A 21651-nucleotide genomic window follows, 5' to 3' on the forward strand; every position below is an offset into this window, starting at 1 on the left:
CAACAGATTTTAAAGGAACAGCCTTAAAAATCATTGGGTTTATGATAAACTTGTACAGACCACTTATACAGTCACTATAAATTAGCTTTTCCCTTAGCTAATTTAATACGCAACAGATTTTAAAGCAATAGCAATTTTAAAGCAATAGCTTAAAAATCATTGGGTTTATGATAAACTTGTACAGACCACTTATACAGTCACTAACAACCACTGTATCAAATATTAAGTAATGAAAAACAAAAACATACCAGTACTAAAGAGTCGAATCATACACTCATGAAGCCAGGGATGACTAGAATCAATAGCAAATGCCCTCTTTACTGATTGTAGCATCAAAAGAAACTTTTCTATAAAAAGAGAAAGATATATTTTGATCATGTGATAAGAGGCCTCCTTTGGAGGGCCAAGACTTCACAAATAGAAGAAGTAAATTTAGAGTCAATCACATCAGAACCACAAACATATGATTGAGGCAAACCATTTTCCTCAAGCTTAGCAACATTAGTTAATATTTTTCATATAACATACTTTAAAAGGTTTATGAAATGTAGAAAGTTTAGGTGGCATTCAGCAATATTTAATCGAATTATATGTAAGCCAAGAAAATTTGAAGTGCTTTCATTTCCTAACCTCCTTTATTTCAAAATAAAGAAACCTTTCCCCCTACTTAGAAAATTTCATTGTATATGTTTGAAGGTATTCTTTTACTTTGTGACATGTGAAACAGCTTCCCTTCTGTTTGACTGTTCCTTTCCTGTTAATCGGTGACTACTCCTTTCCCCTCTAAAAGTAGAATAGTTACCAAGGTTATCTTTTCAGTCATTCTCTGATCTGTCCCCACTCCCATTCCCTGTATTTCCCAAGATTCGGTAGTATCTCCACTGTTAAATGGAAATTTGCACTTGAAAACTCAGTCTACTTCCAAGTTTTCTCTATAACCACCTCTTTGATAAGACTTTCCTAGTTTGGTACTATTTTCCCAATATCAAAGTTCAAAACCCAAGTCTCTTCTAATTCCCTTCCCTTGTCCCCAATCCTAAAAAAGCCAAACACACTGCCATGCCTTTGTCATTCCCAATTTCACACAACTGCAGTGGATTCCAAATGCTGGGGTTCTTTAGAGGTTAGAACACAGCAAAGAAGCCAACTGAATGGGGTAGATTGCCCTTCGCCACTTTAAGCAGAGCAGCTTTTGTATTTTATACTTCGGGGTTCCATTTAAGAATTTTTTAAAAAGGGGGCATTGTATTAACTGTTAAAAGTTCGAAAATTACTCGACTATTAAACTTATTTTCCACATTATAATAATTGTGGGAAGAAGAAAATACAATAAGTATTTTAATCACTCAAAATTCTATCAATACAATCTATTATCTTTTGATCTATTTCTTCCCAGCCACTTCTATATTGTATACCTATGTAAATATATTAATAAAATTTCAATTTATAGGCAGTTCTGTATCCTACTTTGGAATAATATAACATAGCAACTTTTCCCCAACATCAATTACTTTTGATAAACATGACTTTCTTTTTTTTTTTTTTTTGAGACAGAGTTTCCTTCTTGTTGCCCAAGGTGGAGTACAATGGCATGATCTCGACTCACTGCATCCTTCACCTCTCAGGTTCAAGCGATTCTCCTGCCTCAGCCTCCCGAGTAGCTGAGATTACAGGCATACACCACCACACTGGCTAACTTTTTGTATTTTTAGTAGAGACAGGGTTTCTTCATGTTGGTCAGGATAGCCTCCAACTCCTGACCTCAGGTGATCCCCCACCTTGGCATCCCAAAGTGCTGGGATTACAGGTGTGAGCCACTGCGCCCAGCCAAACATGACTTTTTAAATGGATACTCATATAGAGAAGTACCATGTTATTCAAATGTTCTTTGGTAGGTACACGGTTTAGAGCAACAACCTTCTCTTTAATCTTACTAAACAGTTTCTCTTCCCTTTAATATGCATCACCTTTGTGACAAACTTTTTTCAATGAACCATTTGGATAATATTAACTCAGTACTCTAAAATCTTATTATTTACTCTCTCTCTCTCAAAAATATATATATTATAAGCATTCTAAACCTAAAAACCAAGACACTTTTCATTGATCTTTTACCTGTTCCAGGCAGTTCAGACAACTTCAATATTATTTACATACTCCTGTGTTTTAATAGATACTTTTCCCTTCTATGTATCTTTTCCTTTAGAAATATAATCTATCCTTCAAGATCCAGCTCCAAAATTTTATCTTCTATTTATTACAATCGCTAATAATAGCCAACATTTATTTAATGCTTACTGTATACCGGATACTAGTCTAAGCTCTGTGTATTAACTAATTTTATCCACATGATCATCAGTTCTTTGAACCATATACATGGTAATTATATCTGACCTGAATTCTAGCTATGTATATACACATATATTGATTCTAATATCCTAAAAGAAGTAATTGTATCATTATATCTATGTACGTTCTGTTCATAGCAGGCATGTCTGTGAGAAAGCTGCATTGGCATTTGCTAAATAATCATACAATGGTGAAGCCATCAGTGTTGGGTGACTGTACCTAAGAAATAAGAGTGATCAGTTTTATCAGGGCCACTATACCCTAATTGCCTACCTTTCCTAAAGTAAATCTCAAAGGCAAAAAGATGAGTCTCTATCTTGTTCTTCACCAAGTTCTTCAACGGTGTTAAAAATTTAATAGCTTCTTCCAATGGAGTTTCAACCTAACAAAAATAAAAGACATTACACAAATGGATGTCAGGTTTTTGGGGAATGTGATTTTATTCTACTAAAAATTCTTATTTTTAAAAAATAAAATCACTTACCAGTCACCCAGAAAAACACTGTCATATTTTAACCTCCCATAACCTAAACAAAGGGGATTTTGAATTCTAGAATTCTTCACTGATTTTTAACCCTAGATATTATATTATTGCTGGATAGGAACTATCCAAAAAGAAGGAAGTAGATAAAATAGAACTAGGAAAAGACAGTTAGAGAAACAGGTCAGATAGCCAAGGGGGAAAAAAAGAGATGTGAACAGGGATAAGGAGAAGTACAAAGGAAACTATAGAGACCATGACAGAATGAGTGACTGTTCTTTATAATTCAAACAAAGTGAAGTATAATCAAGCTATTCAAAACAGTACACTGTCCATTCTGTCTTGCTTTGTTCTATAAATTGTACAGAAATTCATACTTATTTAAATGACATATTAACAGTAAGGTGGCATTTTAAAATATTAATATTTATAGAACGGTGTTCCTACAACTTTTTATTAATTACACAAATGTCATAGTAATTACATACTTGTAATCATTACTAGGCATGCATAATGCTATTGTGCTACTATTCTACTCCTGAACTGAATATTGAGACAATACTATTCCCTGTCTTATCTGAGGTGGGGCTGGAGAACACCACCATATTTATCAGAAGGGCACTGGACATCTGGATTCTGTATTTGCCTTCTCTTATTACAGAGGCAAGAACAATTTACCCTAATGGAAAATGGATTTGCCATATCTGTTCAACATGCCTCTGTCAGTACAGTAATTGTGGTTTCACCAAAACAGCTTCTGGCCAAGAAAAGTGTTTCACTGCATTGAAAAAAAAAAAAAAAAAAAAAAAAAAAAAAAAAGCAATGGAGTGAATTCTATGGGATTTACCATATCCTAGTGTATAAAGCAGTTGGCCTTACAGGACAATGAACACGATACAGTTCAAGTGCCGGAATGTTTTCTTCTGAAGGATACAAGTTATAAACCAGAACCAGAAATCTCTAATAAATGTGGATTCAGGAACCAAGAGACAGAGGAGAAAATAAAGGCCCTCATAGGTATGACTTCTCCACACATTTGTACGTATTTTACTTCTTGCTCCCATGACTCCATATTCTACTAGATTGGAATTTGTGGTACAAGAGGAGAAATATTTGTACCAGAAACTGAGCCTGCCACCTAGTTGTATCCTGCCTTTCATGCCTCTAGGGTACAGACTGAAATGAGGGTCAGTGTATTGACCAGGGTAATTCACTATCAGAGAGATATGGCTGCTATTACAGAGGGCAATAAGGACTATAGGACAGGTGAATCAATACATTGGATTTAGTTAAATCAAGTACTTGAATTTGGAGAGAAGAGACAGAGAAATTAATTCTGTCTCAAACTTTAACAAACAAGAATATACTCCCCCAAAGGAGACCTCAGTTTGATGTTCTCATATGTAGTCTCAGTTTCTGCTTGCCTCTCAGAGTAAATCTAAATGTTTAAATATACATAGATAGCCACAATAAATCTAACTACACTATATATTTATTCATACATAGTCCAGAACAAGATTTTATATATACATGAAAGCATGTAATCAGAAACATGAGTCTAAAATCAGTGTTTCAGGAAAAAAAAGTCAAAATATCCCTTGAAAATCCTTTAAGCTGAAGACAAGCAGATATAAAAATATACTTTGTATTATGTGTATGAAAACCATGTTTTCAATATCAAAGTAACAATCATCATTGCAAGATGTTTATACCAAGATAGGCACACAAGAACTGAAATGGACTATGGCGGTCATGCCTCCCATCTGATACTCAGTTGGGGTCCAGTGTTCACTGTGGGAAATATTAGATAGAATTAACCACCATTGCCGGGCGTGGTGGCTCAAGCCTGTAATCCCAGCACTGTGGCAGGCCGAGGCGGGTGGATCACGAGGTCAAGAGATCGAGACCATCCTGGTCAACATGGTGAAACCCCATCTCTACTAAAAATACAAAAAATTAGCTGGGCATGGTGGTGCGTGCCTGTAATCCCAGCTACTCAGGAGGCTGGGGCAGGAGAATTGCCTGAACCCGGAGGCGGAGGTTGCGGTGAGCCGAGATCGCGTCATTGCACTCCAGCCTGGGTAACAAGAGCGAAACTCCGTCTCCCAAAAAAAAAAAAAAAAAAAAAAAAGAATTAACCACCATTATACATATTATTCTGTGTCTCCCTTAAAGAAAAAATTACATCCAGTAATGAAGAGTTGAATTCACCTAGGTTAAATGCATATAGGATGAGACTGGACTGCACTTACAGGCAATTTGACACTTGTAAGGGCAATTTTAATCATATGCAATTTTTAAATTTATAAACTGACTTGAAATCTAATCCTCATGTTAAGATATATTATAAAGGAGTATATCTCTCTAGCATAAAAACTCCCAGCACAGCAACAAAAAGTTTAAAATGATTAAATTTTTTACTGTACTAAGAAATCATGGTCTATGGAAGGGAAGTGTAGATACAATGGGGAAAAAATGCTAGGCGGGGTGCAGTGGCTCACACCTGTAATCTCAGCACTTTGGGAGGCCAAAGCCGGCAGATCACCTGAAGTCAGGAGTTCAAGACCAGCCTGGCCAATATGGTGATATTCCATCTCTACTAAAAATACAAAACAAAACAATTAGTGGGCATTGTGGCGCATGTCTGTAGTCCAAGCTATTGGGGAGGCTGAGGCAGGAAAATCACTTGAACCTGGGAGGCAGAGGTTGCAGTGAGCCTAGATCATGCTGCTACACTTCAGCCTGGGAAACAGAGTGAGACTTTTGTCTCAAAAAAAAAAAGTGCTGAGTGAAGGCAAGGAGGAACATAAAATGAGTGGTACAAAAGGGCATAAATACCAACTAATGCCTCACGGTAGTTGGAGAATCAAGTGATAGAGCTTCTGCCAAGACCTCATATTTATGCTCCGTTGACTGAATATTGACCTTACTAACTGAACCCCTTCCCAGTTTCCTTTTCTTCTTCTTTACTGGAATCATTGCTAATTTAATAATGCTTTATTTTTATTTTATATACAGTCATGTGCCACATAACTATGTTTCTGGTCAACAATGGACTGCATAAGTGGTTCCATAAGATTATAATGCCCTATTTTTACTGTTACCTTTTCTATGTTTAGAAACACAACTACTTACCATGTATTACAATTATCTATAGTATTCAGTACAGTAACATGCTATACAGGTTTGTAGCCAAGAAGCATGAGCTATACCATATAGCCTAGGTGTGTAGTAGACTTTACCATCTAGGTTTGTGTATGTACACTCTATGATGTTCACACAACAGTAAAATCACCCAAGCCGGGTGTGATGGCTCACACCTGTAATCCCAGCACTTTGCAAGGCTGAGGTGGGTGGATCCCTTAAGCCCAAGAGTTCAAGACCAGCTTGGGCAACATGGCAGAATCCCATCTCCATAAAAATAAAAATAAAAATAAATTAGCCAGGCATGGTGGCGCGCACCTGTAGTCCCAGCTATTCCGGAGGCTGATGTGAGAGGATCACTTGAGGCCAGGAGGTAGAGGCTACAGTGAGCCAAGATCATGCCACTGCACTCCAGCCTGGGTGACAGAGCGAGACCCTGTCTCAAAAGAAAACAAAAAACAAAACAAAGCAACAAAATCACCCAAGCATGCATTTATCAGAATGTATCCCCGTTAAATGATGCATGACTGTATATTATCCTGAACTGGTGACACTAAATTTGCAATTTAACACATAGAAGAAAGCTGAAACACAAGATCACCAAAAAAGAGGGGAGTGGGGACGGAGACACTATAGACTGTAGAGCCAGACTTGGCAGGCAGCTTTTAAAATAACCTACAAAGTTACTCCTAGTTATGATGGGTTGGTATAATTTGACATTGTCATCACATTGGAGATCTTGGTAAATACAGATGCTTTTAGAAAGGGGCATCTTGGAGGAAGTTAGCTGAGGAATAAAAGTGTCTTATGTACCTAATAGGTAAGAGTATGTACTGAGGAGCAGTCCATGAAAAAGGGTGCCTTCCACTAAGCTTCCTACCAAAGCAGGCAGAAGCACCTTTTGTAGCCATTGCTTGCTCTGAGACTCTATAATCCTGACTACCAATAATTAGACCACAGGTTGTTACCTAGCCTGAAGGCAATCATGACAGCCTGGACACAAGGAAAACCTAAGTTCTTAAGGAAACCTAGTACAAGAATTCTGCTCCGTAGGTATACTCTTTATTAAATAGTAACTAAATAATCAAAAGGAATGCTTCCTCTCCTTAAGAAATATATGAAAACATGAAGAGTTATAAAGAAAAATGTCATTAAGGAAACTCATGGGATAAAGGGAAAAGCAAATAGACAAAGTGATGATGGCAGCAGGCGGGCAATGAAGGTGGTAAAAGTAGTAGTAATAAAGAAAGTGGAGGCATAAAGATGGAAGGTCTAAAGTTTAAGTTATGCCCTGAAAAACTGAAATTCTCCAAGAGGTTTAAAAGGTCCATTTTCTATGCCTTCTTGCTTCCCTGGGTAGTCTTCCAATAAACGTCCAACAATAAAAAGGTATTGTGTTTGTTCCTAGTAGGTATGGAACTATTTGTAAAAAAGATATCCATGTATCTTTGTGAAATCCAACTGGATTTTTCTATATTTTGCTCGTGCACGCACATGCTATTTTTCTTTTTTTTAAGAGACAGAGTCTTGCTATATCTCCCAGGCTGGAGTGCAATGGCTAGTCTCAGGCATGATCATAGCTCACAGTGTACTGCAGCCTTGAACTCCAAGACTCAAGTGATCTTCCCACCTCAGCCTCCTACATAGTTGGAACTACAGGCAGGTGGCTGTATTTCTCATAGCAATATTACTATGTCTACGTGATATTAGTGTCCACCTGCTCTGGTAGACAGAATTCTAAGCATATTCTCCAATTCCATGTGTTTGGTATTTTAATTTTGCTTGGTTATAAAGCAGTAAGGAGATGATTTGGAGCCTTTTCTTACTAGTGAGGCAAAAATTAAAGTCTGGGCCGATTGCTTACTATATTGCTTTAATATAACAAATTACGCAACTATTTTCATACAAAGTAGGAAGATGTCTAGGGTCAAAAGAAAGGACACAGGAATGTTATTAATCAAAATGGTTCATGTGACAACAAATATCTTGGTTTCAACTTAACAGTTAAAACCAGCAGGTCAGATTTTGTCTGGGGAAAATATTTATGGCCTTATGCTAGAAAAAAAATAATGTAAACTGACAACATAAGGTAAGTGGGAGATACATATATAGTCCTCAGTTTATAACAAACTGTATTTAGCCTAGATATAAAAACTTGCATATTACCACTTGTAACAGACACTAGATGCTTTACATATATATTTTCTCTAGCCCTAAATAAGGATTTTCTTAGTTCCATTTTATAGATGAGAAAACCAACAGAGAGGTTAGACAAAGTGTCCAAGGGCGCACAGTGAAAATATAAGGGGTAATATCTGAACCCAGATCAGAATGACTCAAAAGCCAAAATTTTTCCACCATACTATACTACATGACTTTGGAACAGGATTATTATTTCAAGCTTTAAACATGAAACACGATCAGAAAGAAAAAATACTAAAAAATAAAATCATTTTTGGCTCTAAAATCTATAATCGCATTGGTCAAATAAGACAGTATAAAAATGACAACAGCTGGTTATAAAATTTCACTCAATTTTGCTAAACACTATTATTAAGTACCTTGGCCAGTTTCTCTGGAATAAGTTCTTCTTTTGGACCTCCAATTTCCTCATCATCATCATCCTTCTTCTTTTTCTGATTTCTCTGCTGCTTTTCTTTTTCTGCATTTTTTTTCTCTTCTTCTATCTGGGCTTTCTTTTGAGCTCTTCTTTGTTTATTACGTAGCTTCTTTAGCTCTTTGTCAGACATGTTTGCTGTAGGCAATAATTAATAAAATTAACGAGTATGTTAATCAGATTAGTAATTATTATTATTTAACATTACCTATTAAAAAATATTGCATGAGGCTGAGCACAGTGTCTCATGCCTGTAATCCCAGCACTTTGGGAGGCCGAGGCAGACAGATCACCTGAGGTCAGGAGTTTAAGACCAGTCTGGTCAACATGGTGAAACCCCGCCTGTACTAAAAATACAAAAATTAGCTGAGCCTGGTGGTGCACACCTGTAATCCCTGCCTACTCAGGAGGCTGAGGCAGCAGAATTGCTTCAACCCAGGAGACGGAGGCTGCAGTGAACCGAGATCACACCACTGCATTCCAGCCTGGGCAACAAGAGCAAAACTCTGTCTCAAAAAAACAAACAAACAAAAATACTGCATGGTATGGATGTAAACATCCCTATATGCACCTAGCCTTTTAACGGTTCAACATCAGATACCAAACAATGGAACAAATTCAAAAACTTTTTTGAAACTGCATGGGGTATACATGTAAACAAATGACCACAGCAAAACATACAAGTTAAACATCAATATTAAACTATTTGCAGTCTATGAATAAAACAAACTATTGCATATCGCAAGTCTCTGTGGCTTCAGAGGACTATGCTCTCTTAGTTATGTCTTCTCTAACCTGGCCAAACAATTATTCATTCTCTCTGTGCTGCCACTACAGCTAATACATTTTGCTTGTCACACTAGTTTGTTTATACAGCTGTCTCTCTTTTAAACTATGAGCTCTTTGGTAAAGGAGATCCTGTCTCATTTGTAACTTTTTTATTTTCAGGGCCTAGCAGCCTGCCAAAACATACAGATAACACTCAAATATTTGTTAACAGAATAAATGAATAACTCTATAGTAAATTAAAAATTTAATATTGAAAATTAACAATATCCCTAGAACTATAAACCCCTGAATGTCTCAAAAGACTGGAAATCACTAACAAATATGCTACAATATAGTGAAAAATTTATATTGTTTTGATTTCAAAGAACAAATTTGAAAGCTACAGGCTCATCCAGTATTTATTTGGATAACATCTGTTAATATTGAGAAATGAAAAAAGCCATTCCAAAATACAGTACCACTGTGATTTCAACATATGCCCACAAGTTCTACCTTTCAAAAGGCAGACCCTATTTCCCCTTCCCCTTAAATGTGGACTATATTTAGTGATTCATGTGTAAGGAATAACATGTACTATACACCACAGTATGTAACATTAATATAGGGGCAAAAAAGGACTACAGGTTCCTCCTTACTTTCTTTTGGATCATTCAGAGGAAGCTAGGTCCTATATTATAAGGAAACTCAATCAGTCTTACGGAAAGACCAATGTGTGGCAAAGAATTGATGTCTCTGGCCATGAGAGTAAGCCATCATGGAAGGAGATCCTCCAAGTTGATCCTTCAGATGCTCCAGCTGGCAACTTTGTTTTTTAATTTTAAAATATAAATAGAGACAGGGCCTCACTAATGTTGATGAGGCTGGTCTCGAACTCCTAGACTCAAGCAAACTACATGCCTCAGCTTCCCAAAGCATTAGGACTACAGGAATGAACCACCATGCCCGGCCAACATCTTGATTTCAACCTCCTGAGAGACCCAGAGTCTTCAGGAACATACAGCCGAGTGACTTCTGTTCCTGACACATGGTAACTGTCAGATAATAAATGGTTGCTATTTAAAGCTGCTATGTTTTTGAGTAATTTGTTTTGCAGCAATAAACAACATAGATTTTGGTACCTGAACATGAGATACTGCTATAACAAAAACCTAAAATGTGGGAGTAACTTTGGAACCAGGGAGTGGCAAAAGATGGACAGACTTTGAGTAGGGCTTCAGTGGAAGTTTAAAGAGCCTTGGACTATTCATGTAACTCTAGACTTGGAAAAGGCTGCAGGTGAGTCCTTAAAATGAAGTGAAGGCTATGTTACAGCCACAAAGTAGCAGAAAGTTTGGCAACAGTGTTATAAAATGAACTCAGAGAGCTAACTAAGGGGATTTTCAGGCAAAGTGCCCAAGAGAAATGCAAGAGGAGAAAGAAACTAAAGAAAGGAGAGGAACTTGATGATTTTGAAAACTCTCAGCCTCTCCAGAAATGGCTTGCTAGGCAAAGATCAAATCCAGGCAATTGTCAGGAAAATATGTCAAGAGAAAAGGCAAAGGGCTTGGCATTACAATCTTTTGTTAAGATCTAGAACTCAGAATATGGTGGTGTCTCACTACTTAGTCTGAAGAAAGGCTCTCTCTATGACTCAGATTCTCTCAAACAATAAAACATCTAAGAAACTTAAGGGTGTTCTCCCCACCCATAGAAGCTCAAGGTACATGTGGATTCCAGTAAGATTCACAAAAGATTCATGATGTTTATTCTATGGGCAGAAATAGTAAATTTGGATGGAAAAGAACAGAGACAGCACAAAATGAAAAGAGGCCTTCAGACTCTCAAAATTTTACTGGCCAGAAGAATATGGAAGAACTACTCAATTGCAAACAATTGTTAACTTCCAAAAGAAAAAAGGTAATTCGGAAAGTGGAACCAGGAACCCAGAGGGCAGGGTCGAGAGCCACAGAAAATTATTCCAGTCTTGGGTCCTAATCAAAGAACTATTAAGCCATGGACTTTAGAATGGATGTGATAACACTCCTGTGTGCCTCCTAAGAATGTCTACAGTGATTGTCCTATGTGTGCGTCATTTTATATTGGGTGTGTAGTTGATAGTTAACTTGCAATTTTAGTTCACAGGATTTTATATTAAAAGAACTATAATTGAAAAGCCACACTTAAGGTTAAAAAAATTTTTTTTTTAAACCCTATGCTCAAGGAAGTGTTTCAGCACCTGAACCTGATATACGTGACAAGATTCTGAACTTTAAGCTAATGTTATAATAAGATAAATCTTCTGAAGGCCTTGGAAAGGCTAACTATATTTTCCATATAAGAATAATGTAAGCTGGGCATGGTGGCTCATGCTTGTAATCCCAGCACTTTTGTAGTCTGAGGCAGGAGGATCACTTGACCTCAGGAGTTTGAGAACTGGCAGTGCAACACAGCAAGATCCCACCTTTACAAAAAACTTAAAATTAGTTGGGCATGGTGGCATGTGCCTGTAGTCCTACCTACGTGGTAGGCTGAGGTGGGGGAAATAGTTGAGCCCAGGAGTATGAGGCTGTAATGAGCTATGACTGAGTCACTGCACTGTACTCCAGCCTGGAAGGTAAAGTGAGACCCTGTCTCAAAAATTAAAAACAAACACACACCAAAAATGATAATGTAAATAATTTGTAAACAAAATGCAGACCATGGCAGTTAAAATTATGTCTACAAATTCTTCAGTTCTCCTCCCCTCAAATGTAGGCTGTGCTTGGTGACTCTCTTCTGACCAATTAGAATGTGAAGGAAGTAATGGTATGACGTCAGGAAAAGAGAACACTAAAAAGGTGTTGTTGCTTCTTCCTTTCTCTCTGTCATCATTAGCTACCATGTCTTCAGAAATTTTAGAATCTCTACGGAGACACTAAGAACTAAAGTCTCTTGCCAACAGCCAGGTTGAGTGAGCCAACTAGGAAATGGATCCTTCCAATCCTAGCCAAGTATTCCAATGGTTGCAGGCCCATCCAAATTCTCAACTACAACTTCCTAAGAGATCCTGAGCCAGAGTCACTTAGACACTTCTGAATTCCTGACCCAAAAAAGGGTTATTTTAAGCTGCTAAATTTAGGGATTAATTTATTATGCAGCAATAGATAACATATAACCAACGAAAACAAATGCTTTATCTGTTTCTCTTTAGTGTACTTGAGTAAGTACACTAAAAACAAAATGCAAAAAAAATATTCCTAAAAGACCAAAAAATTACATTCTGGAAACACAATACTATAAATGGATGGCAACATAAGCAGTGACCTTTTTAATGACTGGTAAAATAATTGCTACCACTTGCATCCTTGCTACATGATAGATATAATGCATACCTTATATTTTCTTTTTTTTCTTTCTTTCTTTTCTTTGAGATAGGGTCTCACTTTGTCATCCAGGCTGGAGTGCAGGGGTAATCATGGTTCACTGCAGCTCTCACTACCAGAGCTCAAATGATCCTTCCATATCTACCTCCTGAATAGCTAGAACTATTATAGCTAGAACAGACGCTCACCACCATGCCTGTTTTTGTTGTTGCTGTTTGTATTTGCAGAGACAGAGTTTTACTATGTTGCCCAGGCTGGTCTCAGACTCCTGGACTCAAATGATCCACCTGCCTTGGCCTCCAAAAGTGCTGGGATTACAGGTGTGTGCCATGGCACCCAGCCCATACCCCATACATTGTATTTCGTTTGACAACCTCATGAATTAGAGAATAATATTTTATTTATACAAATTTCAGAGGTTTCAGAGGAGGTTTCAGAGGAAAATAACTCAAAGTGATGGTAAAATGTAGAACAAGGATGTAAATCTACTTCACTTGGACTCCAAAGTCTAGGCTTCCTCTATGCTATACTAAACTTCAGGTGATTAAAAATCCAAATGTACGTGGGCGTGGTGGCTCACGCCAGTAATCCAAGCACTTTGGGAGGCTGAGGCAGGTGGATCACCTAAGGTCCAGAGTTCAAGAACAGCCTGGCCAACATGGTGAAACCCCATCTACTAAAAACAAAACTTTGCTGGGCGTGGTCGTATGTGCCTGTAATCCCAGCTACCCGGTAGGCTGAGGCAGGAGAATTGCTGGAACCCGAAAAGTGGAGGCTGCAGTGAGCCAAGATCACACCACTGCACTCCAGCCTGGGTGACAAAGTGAGACTCTGTGTCAACAACAACAACAAAAAAAAGCCAAATGTAAAAATTACAAAACGACACTCCAAAGTCTAAGGCCTTTTCTACTGTGTCATACCAAACAAAAGTCAGCAAACGTTTTTCTGTAATGAACCAGATGCTTAGTAATTTCAACATTGTAAGCCATAGGTCTCCGTTGAAATTAACTTAGCTACTATAGCACAATAGCAGCCGTAGAGAATATGAAAACCATTGGGCTTGGTTTTGTTTATTCCAATAAAATTTTATTTACCAAAACAGACTGCACTATGGATTTAACCTAAGAGCTGCACTTTCAGCACTATTCTATACTGCATGCCTTAAAAGGTCTTGTGTCAGTTCACCGTAGAACTGCCACAAAAAAAGAGAGAAAACAACCACCACATATGTAATTAATGAAGAATTAATAACAGTTCGAATCCTGTTTCACCTGACTTACCAGCACTAATTATCTAGAGAAGTGCTATAATTCTCTAATTTACATATATTAGCTATTACTTCCATTAGCATAAGAGGCTCAGAATTTTAGCTTAGGGCCGGGTGCAGTGGCTCATGCCTGTAATTCCAGCACTTTGGGAGGCCAAGGCAGGAGGACTGCTTGAACTGGGGAGTTCAGGACGAGCCTGGGCAACACAGGGAGAACTCCATCTCTACCCCCACAAAAAATGTTTTTTAAAATTATTCATTCTGCTCTAGAACAAAAAATAAAGAAAAAATAAAAAAGAAATTAGCCAAGTGTAGTGATATGTGTCTATTGTCCCAGCTAATAAGGAGGCTGAGGTGCACAGATCACTTGAGCCTGAGAGGTTAAGGCTGCAGTGAGCTGTTATCATGCCACTGCACTCCAGCCTGGGCAACACAGCAAGATCCTGTCTCAAAAAAGAAAAAAAGATTTTTACCTTAGAAGAAACTAGAGGAAAAGTTTACTCTGCTAGAAGATAATATTGTACCATCTTTTTTTTAAAGTATGTATGTACATATAAACGTATACAGAGAAAACAACATTCGAGCCTAGACAACTTTAACCAGTCAAACTAACATCAACATAGCAGGGCAGAAGAAATCTGGACATATAAAGACTTGAAATGATAAAAATACAAGAAAAGTAACTTCTGAAGAAATAAAGGCTAACTACCAGATGTTTATTATAAATATTAAACTTGCCAGGGGTGGTGGCTCACGCCTATAATTCCAGCACTTTGGGAGGCCGAGGCGGGCAGATCATCTGAGGTCAGGAGTTCGAAACCAGCCCGGCCTACATGGTGAAACTCCGTCTCTACTAAAAATACAAAAATTAGCCAGGCATAGTGGTGGGTGCCTGTAATCCCAGCTACTCTGGAGGCTGCGGCAGGAGAATTGCTTAAACCCAGCAGGCAGAGGCTGCAGTGAGTCGAGACTGCACCACTGCACTCCAGCCTGGGTGACAAGAGTGAAACTCTGTCTCAAAAATAAATAAATAAATAATTAAATTTTACCATCAGAAGTACTACTTCTATAGAAAAAAAAGCAGCAAGTACACTTTTGTTCCTACTAATCACCACCACAACTCTAACCATACAATAAGACATGGGGGAAAAGGTATAAACATTGAAAGAAATAAAACTACTGCCATTTACAGATTAACGTAATGGCCTACATAGAAAATTTTTAAAAATCAACTAAAAAATGACTCAACCTAATATCAGAAACTTTCTGGAAGACAAGCCAATTCTACCGTGTATACAAAAGCAAAAATCTGCATGTAAAACCACAAAAATTCTAAAGACATAGTGTTAGATTGAGAAAAATGGATCATAATAACAGAAACCTATCTGTGTACTGATGTCAATACCACATAGTTTTAATTATATCTTTAATATATGTTAGACCAAGAAACCATGCCTACAACCTACTACATTATGTTTTCGGAATTTAGCATGATAAAGGTAGCATTTGAAATCAGTGAGGAATACAAAAACCTGTTCAGTAAATATTACTGAAGGGTTAGTACTTTATTTTGGGGAGGAAGGGAGGTGGAAAGCCACCCTCCATCTTACAACATATATAAAAATTAACTTCAGATGTTTAAAGAGCAGAATCTAAAAATTGCAAAGCAGAAGTATTAGAAGAAAAACACAGAAGATATTCATAAATATATTTTAAATTTTTAAGTAGAAAAGGCCTTTCTAAGCAAGACCTAGAAGCCACAAAAAAGACTAAATATTAAAAATTAAAACTTTTATATGATGAAAGATATTCATCTTAAAGGTTAAAATCTAAGTGAAAAAAAGAAAATATATAATCCACTCCACTAAAAATCTAGAAATTGGCCAAACATAGTGGTTCATGCCTGTAATCCCAACAATCTGGGAGACCAAAGCAGGAGAATCACTTGAGCCAAGGGGTTCAAGACAAGCCTGAGCAACATGGCAAGACCATGTATCTACAAAAATAAATTAGTTGGGTTGCGTGCATGCAGCTACTCAGGAGGCTGAGGTGGGAAGATTGCCTGAACTCAGGAGTTCTAAGGCTGCAGTTAGCTATGATCACATTAGTGGACTCCAGGCTGGGCAACAGAATGAGATCCTGTCTCAAAGCAAAAAAACAAACAAAATACAGAAATTGGAAACTAGGTATTTTGCCCAACATGTAAAAATATAAGGAGAGCAATAACTTTTAGAGCTGGTGATAATGTAAAATAAAAGAAATTCTCAATACCATGCTGGTGATAATAAAAGCTGATGAGTCCTTTATCTCAAATTCTTATACCCTTTGACCCACCAATTTCCACTTCTAATAATCCATGCTAAATAAATATGCACATAATTATGTACAAGGACATTTACTATACTACTATAATGGTGAAAAAATTTACAGATTCCTACATAGTCATTAAAATGTTAATGGTGAAAACAATAATTATGATATGCAGACATGGAGCAATAGTATTAAATGAGGTAAAAAGTCCAAGTTGCAGAACAATGGGTATGATATAAACCCATTTATGGACTAAAGAACAGTAAAACAAACAAGAAACCCTGCAAAGAACCATCCTGAAATGAATGTGTATATGTACACATAGAACTTTGGAAATTGTAGTTGTGCATAAAGGCAATTGATCCTTTCACAGGGATAATGGTTGAAATGAAGAATGGGTGGGAGAAAAGTGAAAGGGGATCTTCATATTTACTAAGTATATTTCTGTATTGTCTCAGCTTTGAAAAGTTCATTGTACATTATTTGTATAATTTGAAGAAGAAGAGGAGGAAGGCAGAAGAATAAAAAGAAAGAAAAACAAAAGAAGCCAAAGAGTCATAGCTCTCAACTTTAACTGTAAACTGTCCAACAGTTTCTTCTTACTGCAGTTTTCTTCTAAGTTGAAGCAGCATCAACTGGTAGAAAGAGATTCAAGTGATATTTGTACAAGGGCTTCGGTGTGTGACCTTAGAAATTCCAATACTGTCCTTTGGCAACAGGAAGTACAAATTTATGACAAATTAGCAAAATAATTCAAAAGCTCTTTGGCAGGAAGAAGGATATAGAAAGTAGCCAATAATATCCTCAACAAAAGAATAAGCGGCCGGGCGCGGTGGCTCAAGCCTGTAATCTCAGCACTTTGGGAGGCCGAGGCGGATGGATCACGAGGTCAAGAGATCGAGACCATCCTGGTCAACATGGTGAAACCCCGTCTCTACTAAAAATACAAAACATTAGCTGGGCATGGTGGCACGTGCCTGTAATCCCAGCTACTCAGGAGGCTGAGACAGGAGAATTGCCTGAACCCAGGAGGCGGAGGTTGCGGCGAGCCGGCCATTGCACTCCAGCCTGGGTAACAAGAGCGAAACTCCGTTTCGAAAAAAAAAAGGAATAAGCTCAGAAGAAAAAAGAAAATCAAACATACTTTTTATGCCCCAATTCCTGCAACATTTTTTTTTGCCAAGAGTAAGTCACAAAATTTTGGACATGTAATTAATTTATATTTTTCTACATATGAGATCACTCATTATCAGGTTCTTCCCCAAATAGCTGTCTAGGGAAGACTTCTTCCTAGTCATTCTGATACCCTGCTATAAAAATAGTACATTAAAAATGGGTCAAATGATAAGTCACTGGGCAATTTTCCTAGCTTTATCCCAAGCTGGTTTTTAATGTTCAAGCAATATTAATTTTTAATAGGTTAATTATAAATTACTATTAAAAAGAGGAATAGGCTAGGAACCGTGGCTCATGCCTGTAATTCCAGCACTTTAGGAGACCAATTCCAGCACTCTGGGAAGCTGAGGCGGGCAGATCACTTGAGATCAGGAGTTTGAGACCAGCCTGGACAAGATGATGAAACCCAGTTTCCACTAAAAACACAAAATCAGCCAGGCATGGTGGTGGGCACCTGTAATCTTAGCTACTTAGGAGGGTGGGGAAGGAGAATCACTTGAACCTGGGAAGTGGAGGTTGCAGTGAGCCGAGATCACAGCACTGCACTCCAGCCTGGGAGACAGAGCGAGACTCTATCTCAAAAAAATAACTAGTAATACTAATAGCCAACACTTATGTAGAATTATAATACTAATTATATAATTAGCAGTCTGGTACCTGTAAAATAGCAATTTATAATTTTGGGCAAACCAGCTATTAAATGTAAAATTCATGACATACAAACTTCTTAAATGCTAATGAATAATTACAAATTAAATTCCTGTTTAACTTTGGAAGTAGAAAAGTAAACATTTTTCTTTTGTTTCTTAGAGAACCTTGTATACTATCTTCCCACGTGGTGCTCAAGAAAAATATGTATTACTGAAAAACATAAATACACATACACACACCAGAACACAAGAAGAACTCTAAATATTATACCTGTATCAGCTTCATGTTCCTTATTCTCATCTGTAAGGGGGTTGTCATGAAGCTTCAGATAGATCTCTATAGCAATTCTTGCTGCCTTGAAGTAAAATGGATGCTGCCGAAGTACATCTTCTAGTTTTAATAAGTCCACATATGATCTAAGGGTAATCTTCCTCATACAGTATGTATGAAAGTCAAACTGGTCATCAGTGATTTCTATAAAATGCTAACAAAATTATCTTTTTATTATTATACTGAAGTACAGCAATGGCTAAGAAAACTATAAAATAAAAGCCTTGGAATACTTGTTACTTTGGCATGAAAAAAAACTAGTAAAATAAAAAGAAATAAAGAACTACAATTATTCAACAGGAATATTTTGCATTTCAAATAAGCAAATACAGTTAGCCACTGTGTGGCACAAGATATGGCACACTGCAGGCACTGAATCATTTATTAAAAAGTGAAGCTTTAAAAATATATTTATTCATTATCTCTTCCTTAATTACACTTAAAGCTATTGTGACAATATCAAACATAATTTATTAGCAGACATAGTAGTGCAATAAAGTAGATTCACATGTTAAAACACTTGAGTTTTTATCTTCAGAATAATTTGCAAAGGATTATAGTATGTATTTGGTAACTTTTTTTGAGGATACAAATCTGAATCCTATGCAATGTGATGCTGGTATGTGGAAAAGAAATCAATTAGCCAGTAAGTCAAGCAACCAGGAACTTAATGCATTTCAACTAAGCTTTGGTATTCTATACTTGGCAATATTACAAATGTGTAATTAGTTATAAAAACTATGTTTATCTGTGAAAAACACAAAAAAGAAAACCAACCACTAGTCATGGAAATTAGTCAAAAGTGAAGAGGATTAAGAAAACAATGATTTTATCGAAAAACATGAAATTACATAAGCTATAGAAGGAATATTGTGAAAAGTCTTTAACATTTATATCTTACCAAAGGTATATGGCATCATCAATATACTCTACAAAAAACAGCATCCTAGGAGTACCTTAATGAGCTTTCTTTGTACTACTGAAGAGGCAGCAGCAATTTGAAAGATTCAAAAAATCAATAAAAACAGCCAAGATACAAAATTTCCATCAAGTTTTTAAAAAGAATCCTTACAGAAATAATAGACAATAGAGACGCTGACTGAAAATGTAGTCTATATATTTCCAACATAAAAACTGAAAAAAGTGAACACTGATTTTAAAAAGCAACTATTATGAATGATAAAAAACTATAAAATTTGTCCAAAACCATCAACAGAATAAAACAAGAAATTTTTATGTAGAAAGTACTTACTCTCTCAATCTCATGACATTTCTTAAGTGCTTCACCAAATTTATTCATTGCTTTATAAGCCTGGGCACATTCTGTTTGGAACCACATACACTGCATTTCATTCAAATTCTCTACTGCTGATGTTCCTTCCTATACAAAAATCAAAAATATTCAAAATCATTTTTTATCCGACATCACTCTACCACAGGATTTAAAAAAAAAAAGATGTTCAGCTGAATTGAACTCTTTCAAAATTTTTTTTAAAACATTCTTAGAATAAAAGAGAATAGTTAACAAGTGAAAGCAATTGAAATTCTCTAACCACTAAAAATAATTTGTAGTTCACAAATAATTAAACAAACGGTCTACATAATAGAGGGTAGAGATTAACTTAAGAATACCAACACATAGCAGGTATTCAATAAATATTAGTTAGTTCCCTTGGCCCCTAAAAAATTCATCTAAAATGCATCAATATAAACCAGTTTCAAAGTCCATTGCACAACCCTCTAAAAGGAAAATCCTTTATACCAATGTTGACTCCAGTGTCTTCTGGTTTAGGGATTTAATTAAAATCTTGGCTATTTTGATGTTGAAAATACTAAAAATAAACTTTGAAAAATAAGCATGGTATACAAGTATGAACTGGTTCATGTCTTCTGTATTCATAATTAAGAACACTAGCTGTACAAACCCTCGTAAACTTTGAGCACATTTCTTCAGCTTCTTTAATCAGATTGGCTTTTAGCATGTATTTTGCACATTTGGAGTTGATAAATCTGTCTGCTGTGTCCAAGGCCTGGGCCTCATCCATCCACCTTGCAGCTTCTTTAATATTTCCAGCGTGCTTAAAAGGTACAAAAGCAAAATAAACCGTTTAGTATGCTAAGTTTACTGTGGCAGGTAATTCATTACCTGTTGATAAATAATTTAAAAACAAAAGTAAAGGCATTCTTCTGACTCTTCGATGCTAGTCAACATAGAAGAATGCATTCTTCCATAATATAAGTTCTGATTCCTTTTTCCAGCCATCAAGAATATAAGCTGTCTAACAATAAAGACTTATTTTAATAGTTTTGTCTACTGTTATATCTCCATTGCCTAAAAAAACTGCCTGGCACATAGTAAAAATACTCAAAAATAATTGTTAAAGAACAAATAAGACCAGGTGCAATGGCTCATGCCTGTAATCCCAGCATTTTGGGAAGCTGAGGCAGGTGGATTACCTGAGATCAGGAATTTGAGTCCAGCCTGGCCAACATGGTGAAACCTCATCTCTACTAAAAATACAAAAATTAACTGGGCATAGTGGTGCGTGCCCATAATTCGGGAATCGCTTGAGCCCAGGAGATGGAGGTGGCAGTGAACTGAGATCATGCCACTGCACTCTCCATCTCCATAAAAAGGAATAAATAATAATAGAAATGTTTAAGTCAAAACATAATTCAATGTGAAAGTCATAAAAGGCAAATGGATGGCCAAAGCTCTACCTTAAAGGAACCATGTAAATATTACTCATTAGGACCATTAGTAGACATTCCCCAATGATCCTCATTCTAAGTTACCTAACTAGCCCATTTGGCAAAGCCTCAAAAACCAATGAGCCACAATCTGCCTTTAAAAAGTGCTTCTTTAGCTGGGTGAGGTGGCTCATGCCTATAATCTCAGCACTCTGGGAGGCTGAAGAGGGTGGATCACTTGAGGTCAGGAGTTCAAGACCAGTCTGGCCAATATGGCAAAACTTCATCTCTACAAATAACACAAAAATTAGCTGGGCGTGGTGGTGCACACCTATAATTCCAGCTACCATTCTGGAGGCTGAGGCATGAGAATTGCTTCAACCCAGGAGGCAGATGTTGCAGTGAGCCAAGACTGTGCCGCTGCACTCCAAAAAAAAAAAAAAAAAAAAAAAAAAAAAAAAAAAAAAAAAAAAGCTTCTTAAATATTACTTCATTTCATTATTTT

The 21651-nt window shown here is 36.8% G+C and overlaps 1 protein-coding gene across 2 annotated transcripts in view; it reads right to left on the reverse strand.

Annotated features, from left to right (window-relative positions):
- The window catches only part of NAA15 (N-alpha-acetyltransferase 15, NatA auxiliary subunit), a 56259-nt gene that overhangs the window by 12747 nt on the left and 21861 nt on the right, over window positions 1-21651 (reverse strand). For both annotated transcript variants that reach the window (XM_032246528.1, XM_032246527.1), the window contains exons 11-16: window positions 20381-20533; window positions 19708-19836; window positions 18396-18609; window positions 8536-8729; window positions 2623-2731; window positions 249-347 (exon numbers count right to left, since the gene is read on the reverse strand). In XM_032246528.1, coding sequence (XP_032102419.1) covers window positions 249-347; window positions 2623-2731; window positions 8536-8729; window positions 18396-18609; window positions 19708-19836; window positions 20381-20533 — 898 coding nt within the window. The remainder of the gene's footprint in view (window positions 1-248; window positions 348-2622; window positions 2732-8535; window positions 8730-18395; window positions 18610-19707; window positions 19837-20380; window positions 20534-21651) is intronic.

The sequence above is a fragment of the Sapajus apella genome, unplaced genomic scaffold (assembly GCF_009761245.1).
Source record: "Sapajus apella isolate SASKATOON/1434 unplaced genomic scaffold, GSC_monkey_1.0 scaffold61, whole genome shotgun sequence".
NCBI classification, from domain to species: domain Eukaryota; kingdom Metazoa; phylum Chordata; class Mammalia; order Primates; family Cebidae; genus Sapajus; species Sapajus apella.